The sequence below is a fragment of the Cupressus sempervirens genome, chromosome 8 (genome assembly GCF_028749045.1).
Source record: "Cupressus sempervirens isolate cs-2001-9-10 chromosome 8, ASM2874904v1, whole genome shotgun sequence".
Classification (NCBI taxonomy): Eukaryota; Viridiplantae; Streptophyta; class Pinopsida; order Cupressales; family Cupressaceae; genus Cupressus; species Cupressus sempervirens.
Genome location: NC_143125.1, coordinates 141,561,596 through 141,578,166, shown reverse-complemented (window position 1 = coordinate 141,578,166; position 16,571 = coordinate 141,561,596). Strand labels below are relative to the sequence as shown.

Here is a 16,571-nt window from a genome sequence, read left to right as displayed (position 1 = left end):
GCCTTATGTGTACAATGCAGTAGAGAGACTTTTTGCATGTTGGAAGGCAAAAGAATGGAGACTATACTCATTAGGCATAAATATTTCCAGCCCACTGTAGTGTAAGCACATGCATGTGATTCTATTCAGATAACACTACATGATCCATGGTCAAGCAAAGGATAACAATCTTCATTTCGAATTTTAATTGTTATACTCTTCCTGATGATGGTTGGACGTGGAGTGTGATCTAAAAGATTGATGTGAAAAACACTACACAAATAAGCCAGAAGGTGTCACTCCGACAATATTTATTACTTAGCAATGCAAGTTTAAAAAATGTAACTATTTACCTATTAGACAGATTTGAGGCCTTATTAACAATATTTTCAATGGGGAAGCAACATTGTAGCACAACACTGCATTTGCATTGTAATACAAGTTTAACAAGGAAATTCAAGTAACATACAGAATATGTTCTGTATCATGAAAATCACAAAAGCAAGTTATTTTAACATGTTATTGATTTTACCATTAAAATCCAATCAGCAGTGTGAAAAATGCATAAAGGATGCCAAGGGAAATAGTTCGCCATGCTATTTCCAGTCTTCAAAACAATATCTAGGTTAGTATTGTACACAGAACCAAACAATAAGAAATCAAATTCTATGAGGTTTCCATAGTGTTGATTTATCTAAGCCTTAAGTCAATTGAAGGATATATTTGGCTACTTCCAACCATACCTGCTAGGTGAGAATATTCAACGATCTCCTTCCTAGATCGCAATTTTATTACTCTTCAGCAGCCTCTTTCAAAATAGTTGGTACATTACCACTAAAGTTTGGAAATCTAAGGACCATTAAAAATACTGCTAAATCTAGGTCAGTGTATTCCATTTTACTTTTCATGGCAACGAATTCTGACCATACAATACTGAATCAAAACCCACCAGCCTGGAACAAACCGATGGCCATTACAGTTCACACCTGCACCAACCAACAATATTGGATGCACCAGAAATTGCCACCATGTTCCATGACGAGTGAAATTATTCACACTTTATTGAACGATATATGTGGCGGACAAACAGTAATGAGGCACGGAATCCCACTGTTCCAAGCATCAAGAAGAACCCATAGCATATGCAAGCCATGTAACCAAAGAAAAAGGAGGTTTGCATGAATCCAGTCATATCTGATCGTGCAAAATAATAGTATAAGCAGTACCCAAAGATAAAGACACCAGTTGATCCTCCACATAGTACAGACCTGCAAGAAAATTGCAACCTCAAGAATATCAGAAAGAATCAAACAATTTGCAATCATTTATACAAGCAATTAATAAAGATCTTATTTAGAAAAAATCAATAAACCAAAGCAAATCAAGGAAGATAACCAATAGACAAATATTAGAGTATTCCTTTAAAATGAACTTCCAGTAAGAAAAGGGTAAAAATGATCATAAAATTGATAAGCTGATTTAATGTAATAAAAGTCTTACATGACTCAAAGAATGATTGAACTACTGTACATCCTCTGCTTTTGCAAACTGGAAAAGAAAATGAGAAGAAAAATCCTTTTCTTTAGGCCTTATTTGTGTAGCAAAAAGTAAGTTTTACCTAGTTTTCGCAGTGCCAATAGGAATTCCTTTAGTTTAATGACAAGAAATAGTTTAATTAGTTTGATATCTTGCAGAGTCCAACAATTGGAAATGGAGTCCAACAATATCTTGAATTCAATAAGATGAACCCTTTATTGCAATTTGCAACAAGATGTTCAAAATGAAAATGGAACTGCTAATTCAAAAGCGGTGTCACCTATGGAAATGACAATTGTTGCACCCTTCAATATTATGGCAGCATTGGAAGATGAGAAAAGTAAATGCACACCTAAACATAGTTGGATAAGGTGTTGGGTGTGTGGTAAACTCTCCTTCAACATGTCACTGATATGAAGAAACAGTTTAACACTGACATCTCCACATCTACTGGCACCAACATTTTCGTTTAGGATTAACAGTATTTGACATCCATAAGTTTCTGAATTGGTGTCATGCTTTCAAAGGCTGTGCAGTAATGTAAGGCCACAAATTCAACTCCAAAATGATGAAATTCACACATTCTTCTTTGGCAATAGCTCATTCTGTTAAAGAGGCCACATCCACGGTTGGACAAGCAAGGCCTTCACATGCAACACCAAGGGAGACAAAGTTGAAGACTACCGTGGATAAGAACTGTTCTAAGATAAATGTACTATTGGAGCAAATGAAAACCAAATGGGGTTAAAAGGGGTGTGACAGTATGATGATTGGATGAAGAGGCATTAGACACAATCTAAAAGGAGGGCCCTTCCTTACTTAGGGCAATTGATTGTTTGAGAAGTGGCAATGATGCATATACAATTTCAAATCCTCGAAAATGGCATCGAGGAGATTATGCTTCACAATCTGATGCAAATTGTGATAGATGTAACATATATTTGCAGGGTAACTAGGAAGCTGTTTCAAGTATGTCCATTGCACCCCGTGTGCATGCCATGAACTTGTACTTTGAGGATATTCGCAAAACTGAGAAGACCAAATTAGCTGTAGCCACTGTGAGGAATATAACTACAAGCATCATACAGCACGCACCATTTTGATTCTTCAACAACTTATCAGAACTTCCATGACCAAATATGCATCCTCATCCATGCAAATAACCATCAGCACACGGATGGAATTGGTGAGCTGTGTTGAGGAAGAGGTAAGGGTTGAGCACAAAGAAAGTGATTAAGTGACATTTTTTTGTTGGATGCCAAATATCCAACAATTTTCAAGGGGACTGAATATGGTATTATTGAGATTTTCACACCATCACCCCATTGCAAATGGGGACCCCTTCTTTTACTTCTGCTATTATAGCTCTGGATTAGAAAGTGAGCAAATGGGCATAGTTTAGAGGTCAAATCTTCAAGAGAAAGCGCGAAATCAGACTGTGGAGGTGGAAATCAGAGCATGAAATCAGACTGATGACTAAAAACAGACTGATGAAGAAATGAAGGGATGATCTTAAAAGCAACTTTACAGGGTTGGTCTAAGTTGTCTTCAAATTGAATGAAGAGGGTAGATCCTCAGGTAGGGATGGAATCCTCTCCCTTCCTAGGATTTCTAATCCTCTTAAGCATTGATATTTCCACCCCAAATCTGATTGGTATGATGGAGGTAAGCTGGAATGAGGATCCAATGAAAGCTTAAGTAATGAAGGTTGAGGAGATAAAATGAGTGTAGGCGAGAATTTAGGAATCCTTGGGAAGCAGTGGATTCTGCTGTCTTTCCAGGATCAAAATCCTGAGATACTCATAACTTCCACCCCATAAAACATAGACAATTCAACATCTTTTGGGGTCATGATGCAATTTAAGAGATTGGAAGGAGAAGTTGGGGAGTTTGATGATGAAATGGAGGAGGAATGAAATGAAATCTGTTGTGGTTTAACTGTTGGAATTCTCAGGTAGGGGCAAGAATCCACACCCTACCAGGGATTTCTAATCCTCTAGATAACTGAATTTCCACTCTTAAGCAGAACTGGGATAAGGCATTCCTTGAAATCATGGAGATAATTGAGCTTAATCTCCTCTCTAATAGACATAACATAGGCAGGTTGGAGTTCAAGACAAGCAGATTAGACAGAGTTGATGATGATGATCATAAATTCCTTTTAGGTGTCAAATTTCCGCCTTCAATTATAGGCAAATACAAAACACTGATTCAATTAAATTGGGAACAAATTCAGTCAAGGGGCAAAGTATTAGAAGTTATATGTTTGGGAGGGTGTGAAAATATGAAGTATGAAACATATAAATCCTTTGGAGATGGCAGATTCTGCCACTCTCCAAGGATTGATAATCCTCACTCACCTTGAATTTCCTCCTTGTATTGCTAGGCAATGAAACATAGATCAAGCTTCAAGGATTACACTAGGGTGGAGATCATGAGAAAATACAATATGAAAGGCAGGGGCAGGGTGATGGAAATTTGTTAAGAAAGAAGAGAATACTCAATGCATGGCACAATACACCAGCCTACGAGGATTAGGATTTCCAACTTGAAATTCCGCCTCACAGAAAGAATCCTCTAAGGTACTTAATCTCCACCTGGCAATGATGAAAATCCTTAGACTCTTACTATTTCCAACTTGAGCTGATATTGCTTGTTTTCAGTGTGTGCGATCTGAAATGGAGAGAGCGATGTGAGTATGAAGTTGAGATTGGAAATTTGAAAGTACAAAAAGAAAATTTCTTGAGGGATGGCAGATTCTGCCATCCCATGAGGATTGACTATCCTCTCCTAGACACTAATTCCACCCCAATAAGAGGCTCCATCAACAGTTAATTCACAGCAATTTCATTAAGGGAAAATTAAATGCTTGAAAAATCACTCTTCTTCCTTGCTCAAGTAGGCCTGAGGGGCTGAAATTTAATTAAATTAAATATTTTCCATTGGTTCAGAAGAACCAAAATGGCCTAGAGTCACAATTCACATCGTATATATAAAGGGAGTATGAATTCATTTTCACACTAAATCAAAAACAATTTTATCTCTGCAATTCGGCAGGGAATTACTCCTTAAGGGGCAGTGATTTCTTCCTAGAACTGGTGGTGATTATTGGCATAAAGGTTAGTGAATTGACATAAGAGCAGCAATTCTGGGATAAATGGCAGATTTTCACCCAATTTCCTGAGTTTGGAAGGTGAAAAAATCATCAAATCTGGGGTATGCATGATGAAACTTATTAGTTTCTAGATTTGGAAGTGTTTTAATTTTATTTCTAATTCAGGATGTTCTTATTTAAATTCAGAAGATGCAAATCAGAATTCTAAGTAATCTAAACCCTCAATCATACTTAGATAATAAAAAACTTTGTAAACAAAGTCTGATCTAGTCCTAGAGCTAAATTAACAAATCAGGTCTGCGAGAGGAATTTAGGAATAGAAATCTAAGTAAATGTCAATTAAAGTTTTCTTCAAGTAACTAGAGCATCTTAAGGGAGAAAGCTATGAAATTTTGGTCAACTTAGCATTAGGTGGGAAACTATCAAAGGTAGAATTCTAATCTTAATCAAAGTGAACTCAATCTACAAATTTGAAACTTAAATACAAAACTAATTGCAAATTTTGAGGCAGGAGGAGGCATGTCGGGAGCCAAAGCTGCTAATTCAAGGAAGGACAAGTTCAGGTGAGGAACGACACCAAAGACATGATGCCAAAGTCTAAGTTCACCATGATGCATAAGAAGATTAGGGATAGCAATCTTGGACTTGTCATTATGCTCCAAGTAAAAGAGAGAATGTCTACAGGGACCCCTTCTAGAATGGTGAGGAAGATGGTCAAGAATGGAATAGTGCAAGCAGCTGCCTTTCCTCCTACCATGCAATGCATCGTGTTGGCCCTCGAGTGTGCAAAGAATTACAACCCTCAAAAGAAGACAATCGAATATGGGAAAGACGAGAATATCATAGCTGTGCTATCAGCAAAGGCTGTCAGAGATGCATTAAAAATACCAGTTCATAAAGAAGGAACCTATATCACCAAGGAACAAGCCTTGAATCACTACAAAGATCAGGTGGATGCTTGTGCAAAGAGGATGAATGAAGAATGGTTAGCTGGGCCTAGGAATAATTACTCCAAGATTTTGAGGTTGACCAAGTTAATCAAGTCAGATTTTGAGGATATTGGGGATCTTATAGTCATGAAGAGTAGGTTGATGGGAGAACCGCGAGGTGGCATTTTCAAGCGCTGGATGTACTACTTTAGAGATAAGATATATGAAGGGGAGGTGATGTTTGAATGGGCCAGGATTATCAGTGAAAGCATTGACTTCCAATTAAGGATGATGAAGACCACGAAGGAATTCTACATGACATCCTACCTAATCTGCATGCTACCTACGGTATTCAAATAGCAAGGCTTGACAAGTTTGGGAAGGTGCAGATTCACCCCAGGAGAGTACGTAGTCCATGAATGCTATCCACAACTACACCTTCACAACCAGAAGACCTTTAAAATTTTCAACAATGAATTTGACATGAAGATTCTGAGACAGATGCAAGAGGCTCCACATGTAAGGCTATACGATAAGTCTAAAAAGTTGATCAAACAACATGGATTGTGGTACATCCAATACACCAAATTTACATACATTTGAGTATTGGGAAATATTGTTTGTCCTAGGAAGCTCCCAAGATATCCTACAAACAAAATGGTGACCAAGGAGGTGGCAAGGCAACTACTTGCCTATGACAAGATTTTGAAGCATAGAGAGAAATCAAGGGTTGGATTCAACTTCAACCTTGGAAGTGAGACTTGTCCTTCGCAAGCAGCAGATGAAGAATTTGAGTAGTATGGGCTAGGATTTTATGAGCCAAGGGGAAACTTCGCCTTGAGAGAAAGATCAAGAGGGCATATGGGAATAAATATCTCCACATCCCACACTTGGAGGACTATTGGGCTGATGCAAAGGATGATTTGTAAGTCAAGAAGAAGATGTTCTCAAGGAAGACAGTAGATATGATTAGAAAGTACAATTGGAAGGAAATCCAGGAACCTGAACAATTAGAGGAAGATGATAACATCACTAGAAGAAACTTAAACACCAATACAAATCTTGAGTTGAGAATTATTGATTGGTGTGATGATATGGAGGTCACCTTGAAGCTTCAATGCTTCCAGCTACCCTTTTTATTCAACAATGGTTGGATGAGAAGATGGCAAGTTTCTTTAACCTCACCTTAGTCTAAGACTCATAAATTCCGTGTCATCCCCCCACACCCACTCACTATGCCTTCTCACCACCAATTTTGAAATCCCTGCCAAGTGGCCTATTAGGCACAAGATGCATACATGCCGCAGAAATGTCTGCATGTTGCCAATTTGCCCACAAATTTGCAGACACGCAGAGTGTTACTGAGGCATCATAAACTGCCACCCTGTAGAACATAATGCTCCAATCTATCACCCACTGACGAGGGATTGGAATTCGACCATTATAAGCTCACTTTGAGGCTTCATTTGGTGCTTTTGGACACTTCCTAGGATTCTGCAAAGCTTCTAGAGACATTTTTTCTTCATTTCCAGCTCTCTATATATAGATTTCTCGTGCTTGGTAGCTCTAATCTTATATTTTTGGCACTCACTCGCCTATCCTTGCCTCTTATTGAGCTTAGATTCATAACAAGACTTGACCGGGGAAGGTCTCCAAACAGTCCCATCATTTCTCTTATCTCCACATGTGCAGGTTTCATGGACAAGCAGATTTTAGTGTCAACTACAGAAAATATCAATTATGGAGTAACTTCTTTTCTCTTCCTTGTAATTTGTTCATCAGTTGCCTTTTCTCTCACATCTTATCATAGATTTCCATCTAGTTGTTTGTATATTGAGGTATTCTAGCATTCTGTTATCTTCTTCTTTTTATGTACCATCTTTCGTACTCTTTTGTATGGGATGCATGCATACCACATTGTTGCCATGTACCCGTGTTGGTGTCAAAAGGTTGCACGTGTCCAAGGCAGTGAGGTTGCGGAGTTCAGTGACTTTTCTCTGCGGTTCGTCCTTTCGGTGTCTATAATTAGAACACTATTATCATTAGACATATTTAAGTTATCTACATTTACCTTCATTTAGGTGTTCATCAAGTTTAGGTTGCCTACACTCAACAATTTATTTAATTAAGACTTTTCTCCAGCAAACATTATACATTATCCCCCTAGCTGTGCGCACTAGTAGAAGTGGGGTGGCACAAGGTAAGGTCCATCCCATGAGACTTTAACTAGTCTCTAGGTTGGCATATTTTTTCCTTCTCCACACTTACATTTTAATTATAATATTCTTATTTATTACTAAATACCATTTCAGAAAAGGGACATTACATGGGCCACAAAAGTCTCTCCCAATGTCATGGTAAAGGGGTAAAACTATTAAATTGTAATATGGTATACCAGCTAAAATGAAACTATTGCATGGTACATTTCATCACACATGCTGCACAAGAAATGAATGTATATCATGCACCTAATCTACACAAGCCATTTCATAGTACAGTCACTACCATTTTTTGCAGCTATTCAATATTTTTTGATATGTAGTATATATAATTCTAGTTTATAGAACCTGAAAGTTAAAGCTGAGAAATAAATGTGTAATATCCACCCAACCTAGCACCTAATCTACACAAGCCATTTCATAGTAGTCACTAACATTATTTGCAGCTCTTCAATATTTTTGGATATGTAGTATATATAATTTTAATTTATAGAACCTGAAAGTTGCAGCTGAGAAATAAATGTGTAATATCCACCTAACCTATACAAGGCCATAACGAACAGACAAACTCATCACAAACACAGCCACCTATCATAGAACCTGAAAGTTGCAGCTGAGAAATAAATGTGTAATATCCACCTAACCTATACAAGGCCATAACGAACAGACAAACTCATCACAAACACAGCCACCTATCATTCTTTCATTTACCAAAAGAGACTTCCAAAAAGCAAATCAAGAAACATTGAAAGTTTTAACTCAACGAGTATGGCATGTACAAGGGAAAGCAAAAACAACTTGGACGTGCAAGCTCATCAGAAAACACCAAACATACCTCCACCACCACTCATGATCCTCTACTGCTAGCTGGAAGTAGGTCAATGCAATAGTAATGAAGGCTGTCACAATAATAAGGATTATGAAAACAATGAAGAGGATGCTGTATATTGTGTAGATTTTGTGACCCCATACACTTGCAAATATATAGTAGAGCTCAATGTAGATTGCACTGAATGGCAAAAATCCTGCCATGGCCATTTGAGAGACGGTCCCTCTGTAAAATGGTAAAGGAGGAATTTCTCTGGGGTACTTTGTTGTGCGGCAAGGAGCTTGAAACTCTGCCTTGCTGTTTTTACCAGCAATACCACCCAAAACAAGCAAAGGAGATGTCACAAGTGTCCAGATAAGGAGAATGACCATGATTGTGCCAAATGGTAGAGCTGCAGTTGCATTGTAAGCTATAGCAACTGTATTCAGGAAGCAAAAGGTTAGGAACAGAGGCCCACAAAATAGGCAACCAGTCAACAACAGATTCCTCACCTGCAATGCACAAGAATAAAGTTTTTTATACTCATATCATGTTACGTAATAATTATGCTAGTTCCAAATTCCCTCAAAAATGAAAAGGTATATACCCAGTTTGATCCTTCAAGTTGATAATAGTAAGAAGCGGCAGTGTAGCCTGCAATGCCAGATGTAAGGGCATATATTACCACAAGGGCTGTGTATAGGGCTCCCCTGTTGTATGGATAAAAAACACCTACCAGTGCAAGCATGAAGATGAAGATGGCACTGAAATGGCACATTAAAAAGACTGAATCAGGCTAATGCCTAGCAAAATGAAAAATTAATATTTTGGGAAAACTTCCAACCTATCAAAAAGCACTGAAAAAACAACTCCAGAGCAATAAGGCCCTCAATCATTATTACATATTCAAGTACAACATATTTACACTTACAGAGCAAAAAGCTGAGTCCCAGATCCAAGAACAGCACAAAACAGAGACTTGTGTCGAGGATATCTGAAGACATCACCATGAATATACTTCCAACCTGTCTCCTCTTGGTCTTCAGTAGATTCCTCATCATGAGAATACCTTCATTGCAACAAAATCAGTAGATTTCTGGGTAAAGAAATTATCATTTTGGGATTAATCAAGCAAATGACATGATCAATTAATTTCATAGACTTGTAACATAAGATATTATGCACGAGCAATCATGCAATATTTACTTCTGCAGAAAAAAAAATTCCAAGCTGTACAATCAGATTATCATTTCTTACTTGATGAAGTCATTCTTGAGAACGCGCATAAGAATAGTGGCGAGGAATCCAGTCAGAAGAAGAACTGTTACACAAGAATTGATGATGGAGAACCAGTGAATTTCCAAATGCTGTGGCAAAGAAGATTGTTTTGCATATTTATCCATTCGCCGTTCGAAAGGAATCTTTGTCTCCACCCACTTAACAGAGTACATGAAATCAACTTCAACTTCCTTGTCCTCGGTAATGTCAACTGTGAAACTTGGATCTGTGCGAACATTTATTTCTATGACTCGGTCATTGTTATAGAAAACTTCAAAGTGGATATGTTTATATAGTAAATATCTGGCACCATTTGAAACTGCCTTATTTTCTTTCTCAAATTTTCCAATGAAGCCCCAGATGGGTAGGTCGTCATAGTACATCTGAAAATAATAATCCTTTTTGATAGCTTCCCTAAACTTTTCTAAATCCTCCTTTGTCAGTTTCTTACTGCAAAGTAGTTCAGAATCTTTGTTTTCTTGAAAATCAAGCTTGTATCGAGCATCAACCATTCTATCCCCATTCAAGACCTCTCCAAGATCTTCCCTCTTCTCACTGACTTTATCTACAATTGCCAATTATAACAGAAACTGGTTAACAATAGGCCAACTCAGGTACATAGTTATTTCATACTTAAAAAACTACACAAAGTCCAATATGCAGAAAGGTCCAAACCTGGAGGGCAGAAAGGCAAATCAAAATATCGATATGTTTCACTGCAAAACAAATAGAAATAGTATATTAGATAGAGAGAGAAGCATTCAAGGAAGCAATGGCATTTTAATTTGAAACAGAAATTTTTCTTTAACTTTTTTCTATATGGTTTTATTAGGAATCAACAGTATTGCTGCTAAAACATTACGAGAGAAAATATTTCTATAACATGCTAACTACGTTAAACTAAATTTGATTTTACCATAATGAAGTTCTATGCTCGAAGACTAACCCGTCATTATTCAGATGCCAAAGTTCAATGCTCCATTATAGAGATATTCCTACAGAGATAAGCAGTGCATACCAGAGGGCAACCAATCACAGCAAGCAAGAGATTAGACATAAAAATATGAAAGAAGGCCTAATCACCCCAGCCATGGAAGGGCCAACAGTTCTCTTCATGACCAAGAAGTACTTGCCATGCCCAATAGGAGAATATATTTTCCCTATTTCCTCAAGAAGTGGGCTCGTCTTACCCAGCTTGCCATTGGCTCAACCATGATACCTTCCATAGGTTTGGCAGTATCATAGTTTTGGATTCTGGCCTCTTTCCATTAAATACCACCAAGCCCTACTTACTGAAGCAGGATAAACATGGATCTAGCCTCTTAAATTGCTTCCTGCAATTTCCATATGCATAAACTAGAGAATTCTGGAAGAAAAAATATAACTACTCTTAGAAGAATCATCTTCACTCAACAAGATTCTTGATCTGTGTCTTCTCCACATAGATCATACTCTACACTTTCACAAAAGTGGCAGTGTAATTGATCCATCCCACATCTTCTCTCCACATTCTCGAAATTCCTACTACAAAAGTCAATCCCAATGTCCACTAAATCTTTGGACCCATTAAAGAGTTCTACAAATATATCTGACTATATAGAACTGTTATCTTCCAATACACTAGATTCAGGATTCATGTAATTTGTTCATTGTATGCATACCTGTTTAGTTTATTTTCCTAAGTGGATGCTTGACTGACTTCGTTTTTATCAAATAGTATAGATATCTTAAATATATCTCTCTAAAAAATGTTGAGAGAATCAATATGGAGCTTTTTATTTAATTGCTATTTTTATTTACTTTACAATTATTGTATTATTACATAGGCCCAATAAATAAATAAATTTAATATTATTTTATAAAACTACAAGGACACATAAATAAAGAGTTATTTTATTTTACTTACAAATTATTTGTTCATTACATATACACACCATTTTATTTTGAATTATTTTATTTTATTACATTGTTCACAATCTTTTGAAGAGTTATTTTACTTTTGTAGGCAAATATTAATTTTACTTCTGAAAAAGCCACTATTCATTATTTTGGTGACCCTTGTGTTTTGTTTTTACCTTGAAAAGTGTAGTAAGTGCTACCTACTTAGATAATACTTTTTAGATTTATGTTTATCAAAAATACTTAATATTTGGCATGTAGAATTTTTATCATATACTACCATATTACTTGTTTAGATTTATGTTTATTATTATATACTAATAATTTGACATGTAACTGGACCTTCAAATTTAACAGGTTTTAACTTTAAGGAATATGGCCATGACATGAGAGTACTTTCTGTAACACCTCTTGGTGTAATAAAATAGAATTAGATTTTCCCAAATACATCCCATGTTCCGTATACTAAAGGATTCAAACTGCTACAAACATGCAATTCCTAGGTAAATCTTGTGTGCAAGTGTCAATGAACACTAAGACAACAAAACTAGCAGACATGAATAATATAGCCATCTGATCCATTGGATTCCCTCTATTCAGTAAATCATGATCTACAAATCAAACATATGACCATACAACACTCAAAAAAGCAGAAACCAAAGTAAAACGAACACACCCATAAACCAAATTGTTAAATTTTTGGAAAAGACTACCAGATAACAATGAATAGATAATCATAAAATACAGAACACAAGAGGTACTCTGGGAAATCCCTTCTACTTGAGGGGAAAACCGAGCCACAGAAAAAAAAGATCCTTTAATGAGTGATTAAAGCACTCAGTACAAGCTTGACATCTCAAATAGTCATATAAAGACTTCTTCACTGAGACTGATATCTCTTAACAATAACAGTCATATACATAATGTATATACAGCTCTACTGAAAATGGATTGACCCTTATAATAACAAAACTGTATGCAACATCTGACTATACAAATAGTTTCACTGAGAGAATGATGTATCACCACAAACACCCAAACATATCAGTATTCTAAGCACCTGATTCTCATGCATCAGATCTTTTCAAGTATGTTCTTTCAGTTAAAGAAACATCACACTTCACATATTGCAATCTGTGCAAATCAGCTATTATCAACACAGAATCTCAGAAGACAGTGAATGAAGAACACAAAATAACTTCCCACAATTGCACGTAAAGACCACATTAAAACGATCACTCTTAATCGTTGATACCATTTTTACAAATAATGGAATGTGAGTGAATTTAACGTAAGCTTTGGTGTAGCAACCCAAAGAGAATGAAGAGGCAACAAAAGATAGTTCAATCGATATGCATTACATACAAATGAGTCAGCAGCAAGAGTAACAATAACCAATGTCTTACATATAATAAAGATTGAATGTTGACAAATCATGGAAACCGACGGCATTCATCTATACAGCAGCTAAGGGTGACTGCTGTATATCCAACTCTGACAAGAGTTAATATGCCAGGTGAGCTGGATGCCATGTAGACACACCACCATAAAGAAGCCAAGTAAGTAGGCATACCACTTCTATACACAATGCCATATAAGCATCATTCAACAACGATATGAGCAACATGGAATTTACTGAGTAAAATACTCTATACTGAATTGTCGCCGTGTGTAGTTGATGACTTTTAATAGACAAATAAAACAGTCAGTACACAAAATGAGTGCAGCCACTCGAAATCTAATCAGCAACTGTGAATACAAACATTGTCCAGTTGGCAGAACATGCATGACTTCAACTGACATAACATTAAAATCATCGAACAGCACCAATAAAACTTTGCTGAAGACATATTTTGAAGTACATCTTCAACATGAATATGGTGCCATAACAAATTCCAGTACAAATCAACTTATAAGCTTTCCATCAAATCTTCAATCATGACAATAAAGCAAGACTGGGATAATTTATTTTAAAACTAAAAACTCATTCAGAGTGACAAACTTCTCTATGAGCACAGTTATATAGGTACTACAGAAGTTCCTTCACCATCTCCAAAGATTTGACGGCAATTTGAACAATTTTCATGCATCATGTTGTTTATAAATTATATATTAAAAAACTAGCTAGCAGATCTTAAAAAACACGGTTCAGAAATGATTATTTTTCTCTCTATCTTATATGTCTCAATGCCCACTTATCCTCTATGTATTAATCCTATCTTATGTTCCTTAAAATCAAAGCAACTTGTCTCAATGCCCACTTATGTGGTGGAATTCACTCTTGACACCCCATCTGCAAAAAGACACTACGTACCGTGTAGGGATATCCTTCTTCCAGAAACACAAGCATGTAGCAATGCCATAAATGAGGCATTTAGGAAGAGCCACATATGTATATGGGGCAATCCAAATCAAGGTGACACTCCTCAAGCTGACAAGAAGACTTGCATACCACCAAAACTTAAATCACAAGGAAGAAACAATTGTTAAAAACTCGAGAATTCATTTTGTGACACATGTAGCACTTGCAGCAAAACCACTAAATATAGAGACAACACCTAAAACATATGAGAACAAATCAAGCACTCAGTGTTACACACTATCACATCCATTGTCCAACATCAAAATCTTAAAATTCTCAAGCCCTGGTTGTAGGAGAAATACAGTTGCTGACAGATTAAGGATAAACTGCAAAAGACAAAGGAGTTTGCAATGATCCCACTTAATATACGGTCAAGCTCAAAATGCATGCGTACAACAAGCAAGCAGTGTTACACACCCTTCCATCCAACATTAAAATCTAAAAACCCTCAACCACTGTCACGGATGAAATGCTGGTGCTAAAGCTGAAGGATAAATTGCAATTTGCATGAGACACCAAATGCTTGCTACAAACTAACTAAAACAAGGTCATAATCAAAATGTATGTGTGTGTATCCAGCACAGTGTTATACATTCTTCCATTCAACAATAAAATCTAAAAAGTCCCAACCCCTGAATTGTATGGAAAATACTGCTGCTTAAAACTGAAGGGTGAATTGGTTGGATCAAATGGTGTTTGTGACAAACTAACAAAATATATGTCCAAACCGAAATGTATGTGATAATCAACACGGGGCCACACACATTTCCATCCATTGATACAACATCAAAATCTGAAATGCCTCAACCCCTGAATCATAGAACGAACACCGCTGCGAAAAAAACATCAACAGCGAATTGTTTAAGACAGATGGTGTTTTCTACAAACTAGTTATATGTAAGTTCAAAACCGAAATATGTGTGCTAATCCAAAACGCAGTGCTACACACACTCCGATCCAATATAAGAACGTAAAAACCCTTAAACCTTGCATAGCGGATATAAACTGCTAAAAGGTCTTGGTCGACTTGTTTGAGACACGAGGTGCGTGTAGCAAATTCCTTAAATATAAGGTCAAACACGAATACATGCGGGCGAGGTCCACCATACGATATCACACGCTCTTCAATCCATCATTATATCTTCACAAGCCAACGCTTCCGTTACGCAAGATAAAGCAGATATAAACTAACGGGTGAATTCAATGACACGCATAATGCCTGCAAATAAATTCGCGCAGATCCCCTAATATATATATGACAACCCATGACACAAGTGATGCTTGATACAAACTCCATAACTCTAAGGAAAAGACCATAGATCCAAAATTGAGATCTAAAGATTCACTCAAAACAAGTTAAATTTCCACACTTACGCTTTGCAATTAACACACGCTCCTCCATCCGACATTGATACACAAAAACCCCTAAAACACTAATTACACATCTAACCAATTCAAAACTCAATCCTTGAGCCCATAACCACGATCTCTAGATTTCTCGGCCAATTCTACAGAATTAACAAAACTTAAGAGCCTTACGATTTTACATTTAATCAAAGTCTACCCTACCTGGGATTACTAAAGGGGCCGACTTTGTTGGCGTAAAGCGGAACATGGTCTCCCTTGCTGTATTTGTGATCTGAGGCGCCGCCATGAGCTCCGCACACAACCACCAAAATCAGTGTTAAAATCGCCGTTGATTTATTTAAGCTCTCTGCCATTATTGTTCCTGCGTTGAAGGGAAGAAAACCCTGCGTGGGCTTCGAACAAAACCCTGATACAGCTCCGGGTGTGTCTAAAATACTTCCATGAGCTTGTCTTTTTGACTGTAATGAATTGATAGATTCATCAGATCTGGCGAAACAAATACCACCTTCCTTGCTTCATGGAGGGTCCCTCTTCCTGCCTTGGACATCGTACCCGCTAGCACATGATCACATAGTGGTTATAGCTTCTTGCATTGCATGTCAGATAGCTAGATGAATGAGGCTAAAAATAGTCTATATATCTATGAGAGTATAGAACAATGTTAATGTTATAATGTTTGAATTGAATTGTATAGCTGTATTCTTTCAAAGGGTGAAAATATATATATATATATATATATATATAATTTTTACTTCTGAATTTGAGTGTGTCAGTTTCTTTTAGCATCAATGTTTCAGAGAGAATGCAAGAATGAAAAAAGTGAGAGATCAAAGCCAGTTCACGGGTTATTAAAGGGAAAAAGAGGACGGGTGCAAAAAGCGAGGTGGATTGAGGAGAAAAAGAATTTAAAAAAAACTTTAAAAATAAAAATAAAAATGTGTGGGGGGCGGGGTGGGTGGGTGGGTTGGACCCAAGAAAGAGAAAAGATTGACAATACTCCTTGGAATTGAAGAACCCAAAAGAATAATTAATCAAAGTAAAAAAATAATTAAAAATTAAAACATAAAAAAATTTTAAA

At 36.7% G+C, this 16,571-nt stretch overlaps 1 protein-coding gene across 1 annotated transcript; it reads right to left on the bottom strand.

The window, feature by feature from the left end:
- Positions 1-485: 485 nt before the first annotated feature.
- LOC149541947 (transmembrane 9 superfamily member 3-like) lies at positions 486-15,963 on the bottom strand. Its single transcript, XM_089796996.1, has 7 exons — positions 15,695-15,963; positions 10,540-10,580; positions 9,844-10,429; positions 9,518-9,655; positions 9,194-9,350; positions 8,614-9,098; positions 486-1,247 (listed from the first exon to the last, which is right to left on the bottom strand). The coding sequence occupies exons 1-7, from the start codon at positions 15,844-15,846 to the stop codon at positions 1,028-1,030; spliced, it is 1,779 nt and encodes a 592-aa protein (XP_089653122.1). The 5' UTR covers positions 15,847-15,963; the 3' UTR covers positions 486-1,027.
- Between the last annotated feature and the right edge of the window lie 608 nt (positions 15,964-16,571).

Excerpts from the sequence above, each read along its gene's own strand:
- LOC149541947 (XM_089796996.1), bottom strand. The coding sequence starts at position 15,846 with ATGGCAGAGAGCTTAAATAAATCAACGGCGATTTTAACACTGATTTTG. Across the intron at positions 10,430-10,539 it reads TTTGCCTTTCTGCCCTCCAG|ATAAAGTCAGTGAGAAGAGG; the intron begins GTTTGGACCTTT and ends TGGCAATTGTAG. Across the intron at positions 9,351-9,517 it reads GGGACTCAGCTTTTTGCTCT|TGCCATCTTCATCTTCATGC; the intron begins GTAAGTGTAAAT and ends GTGCCATTTCAG.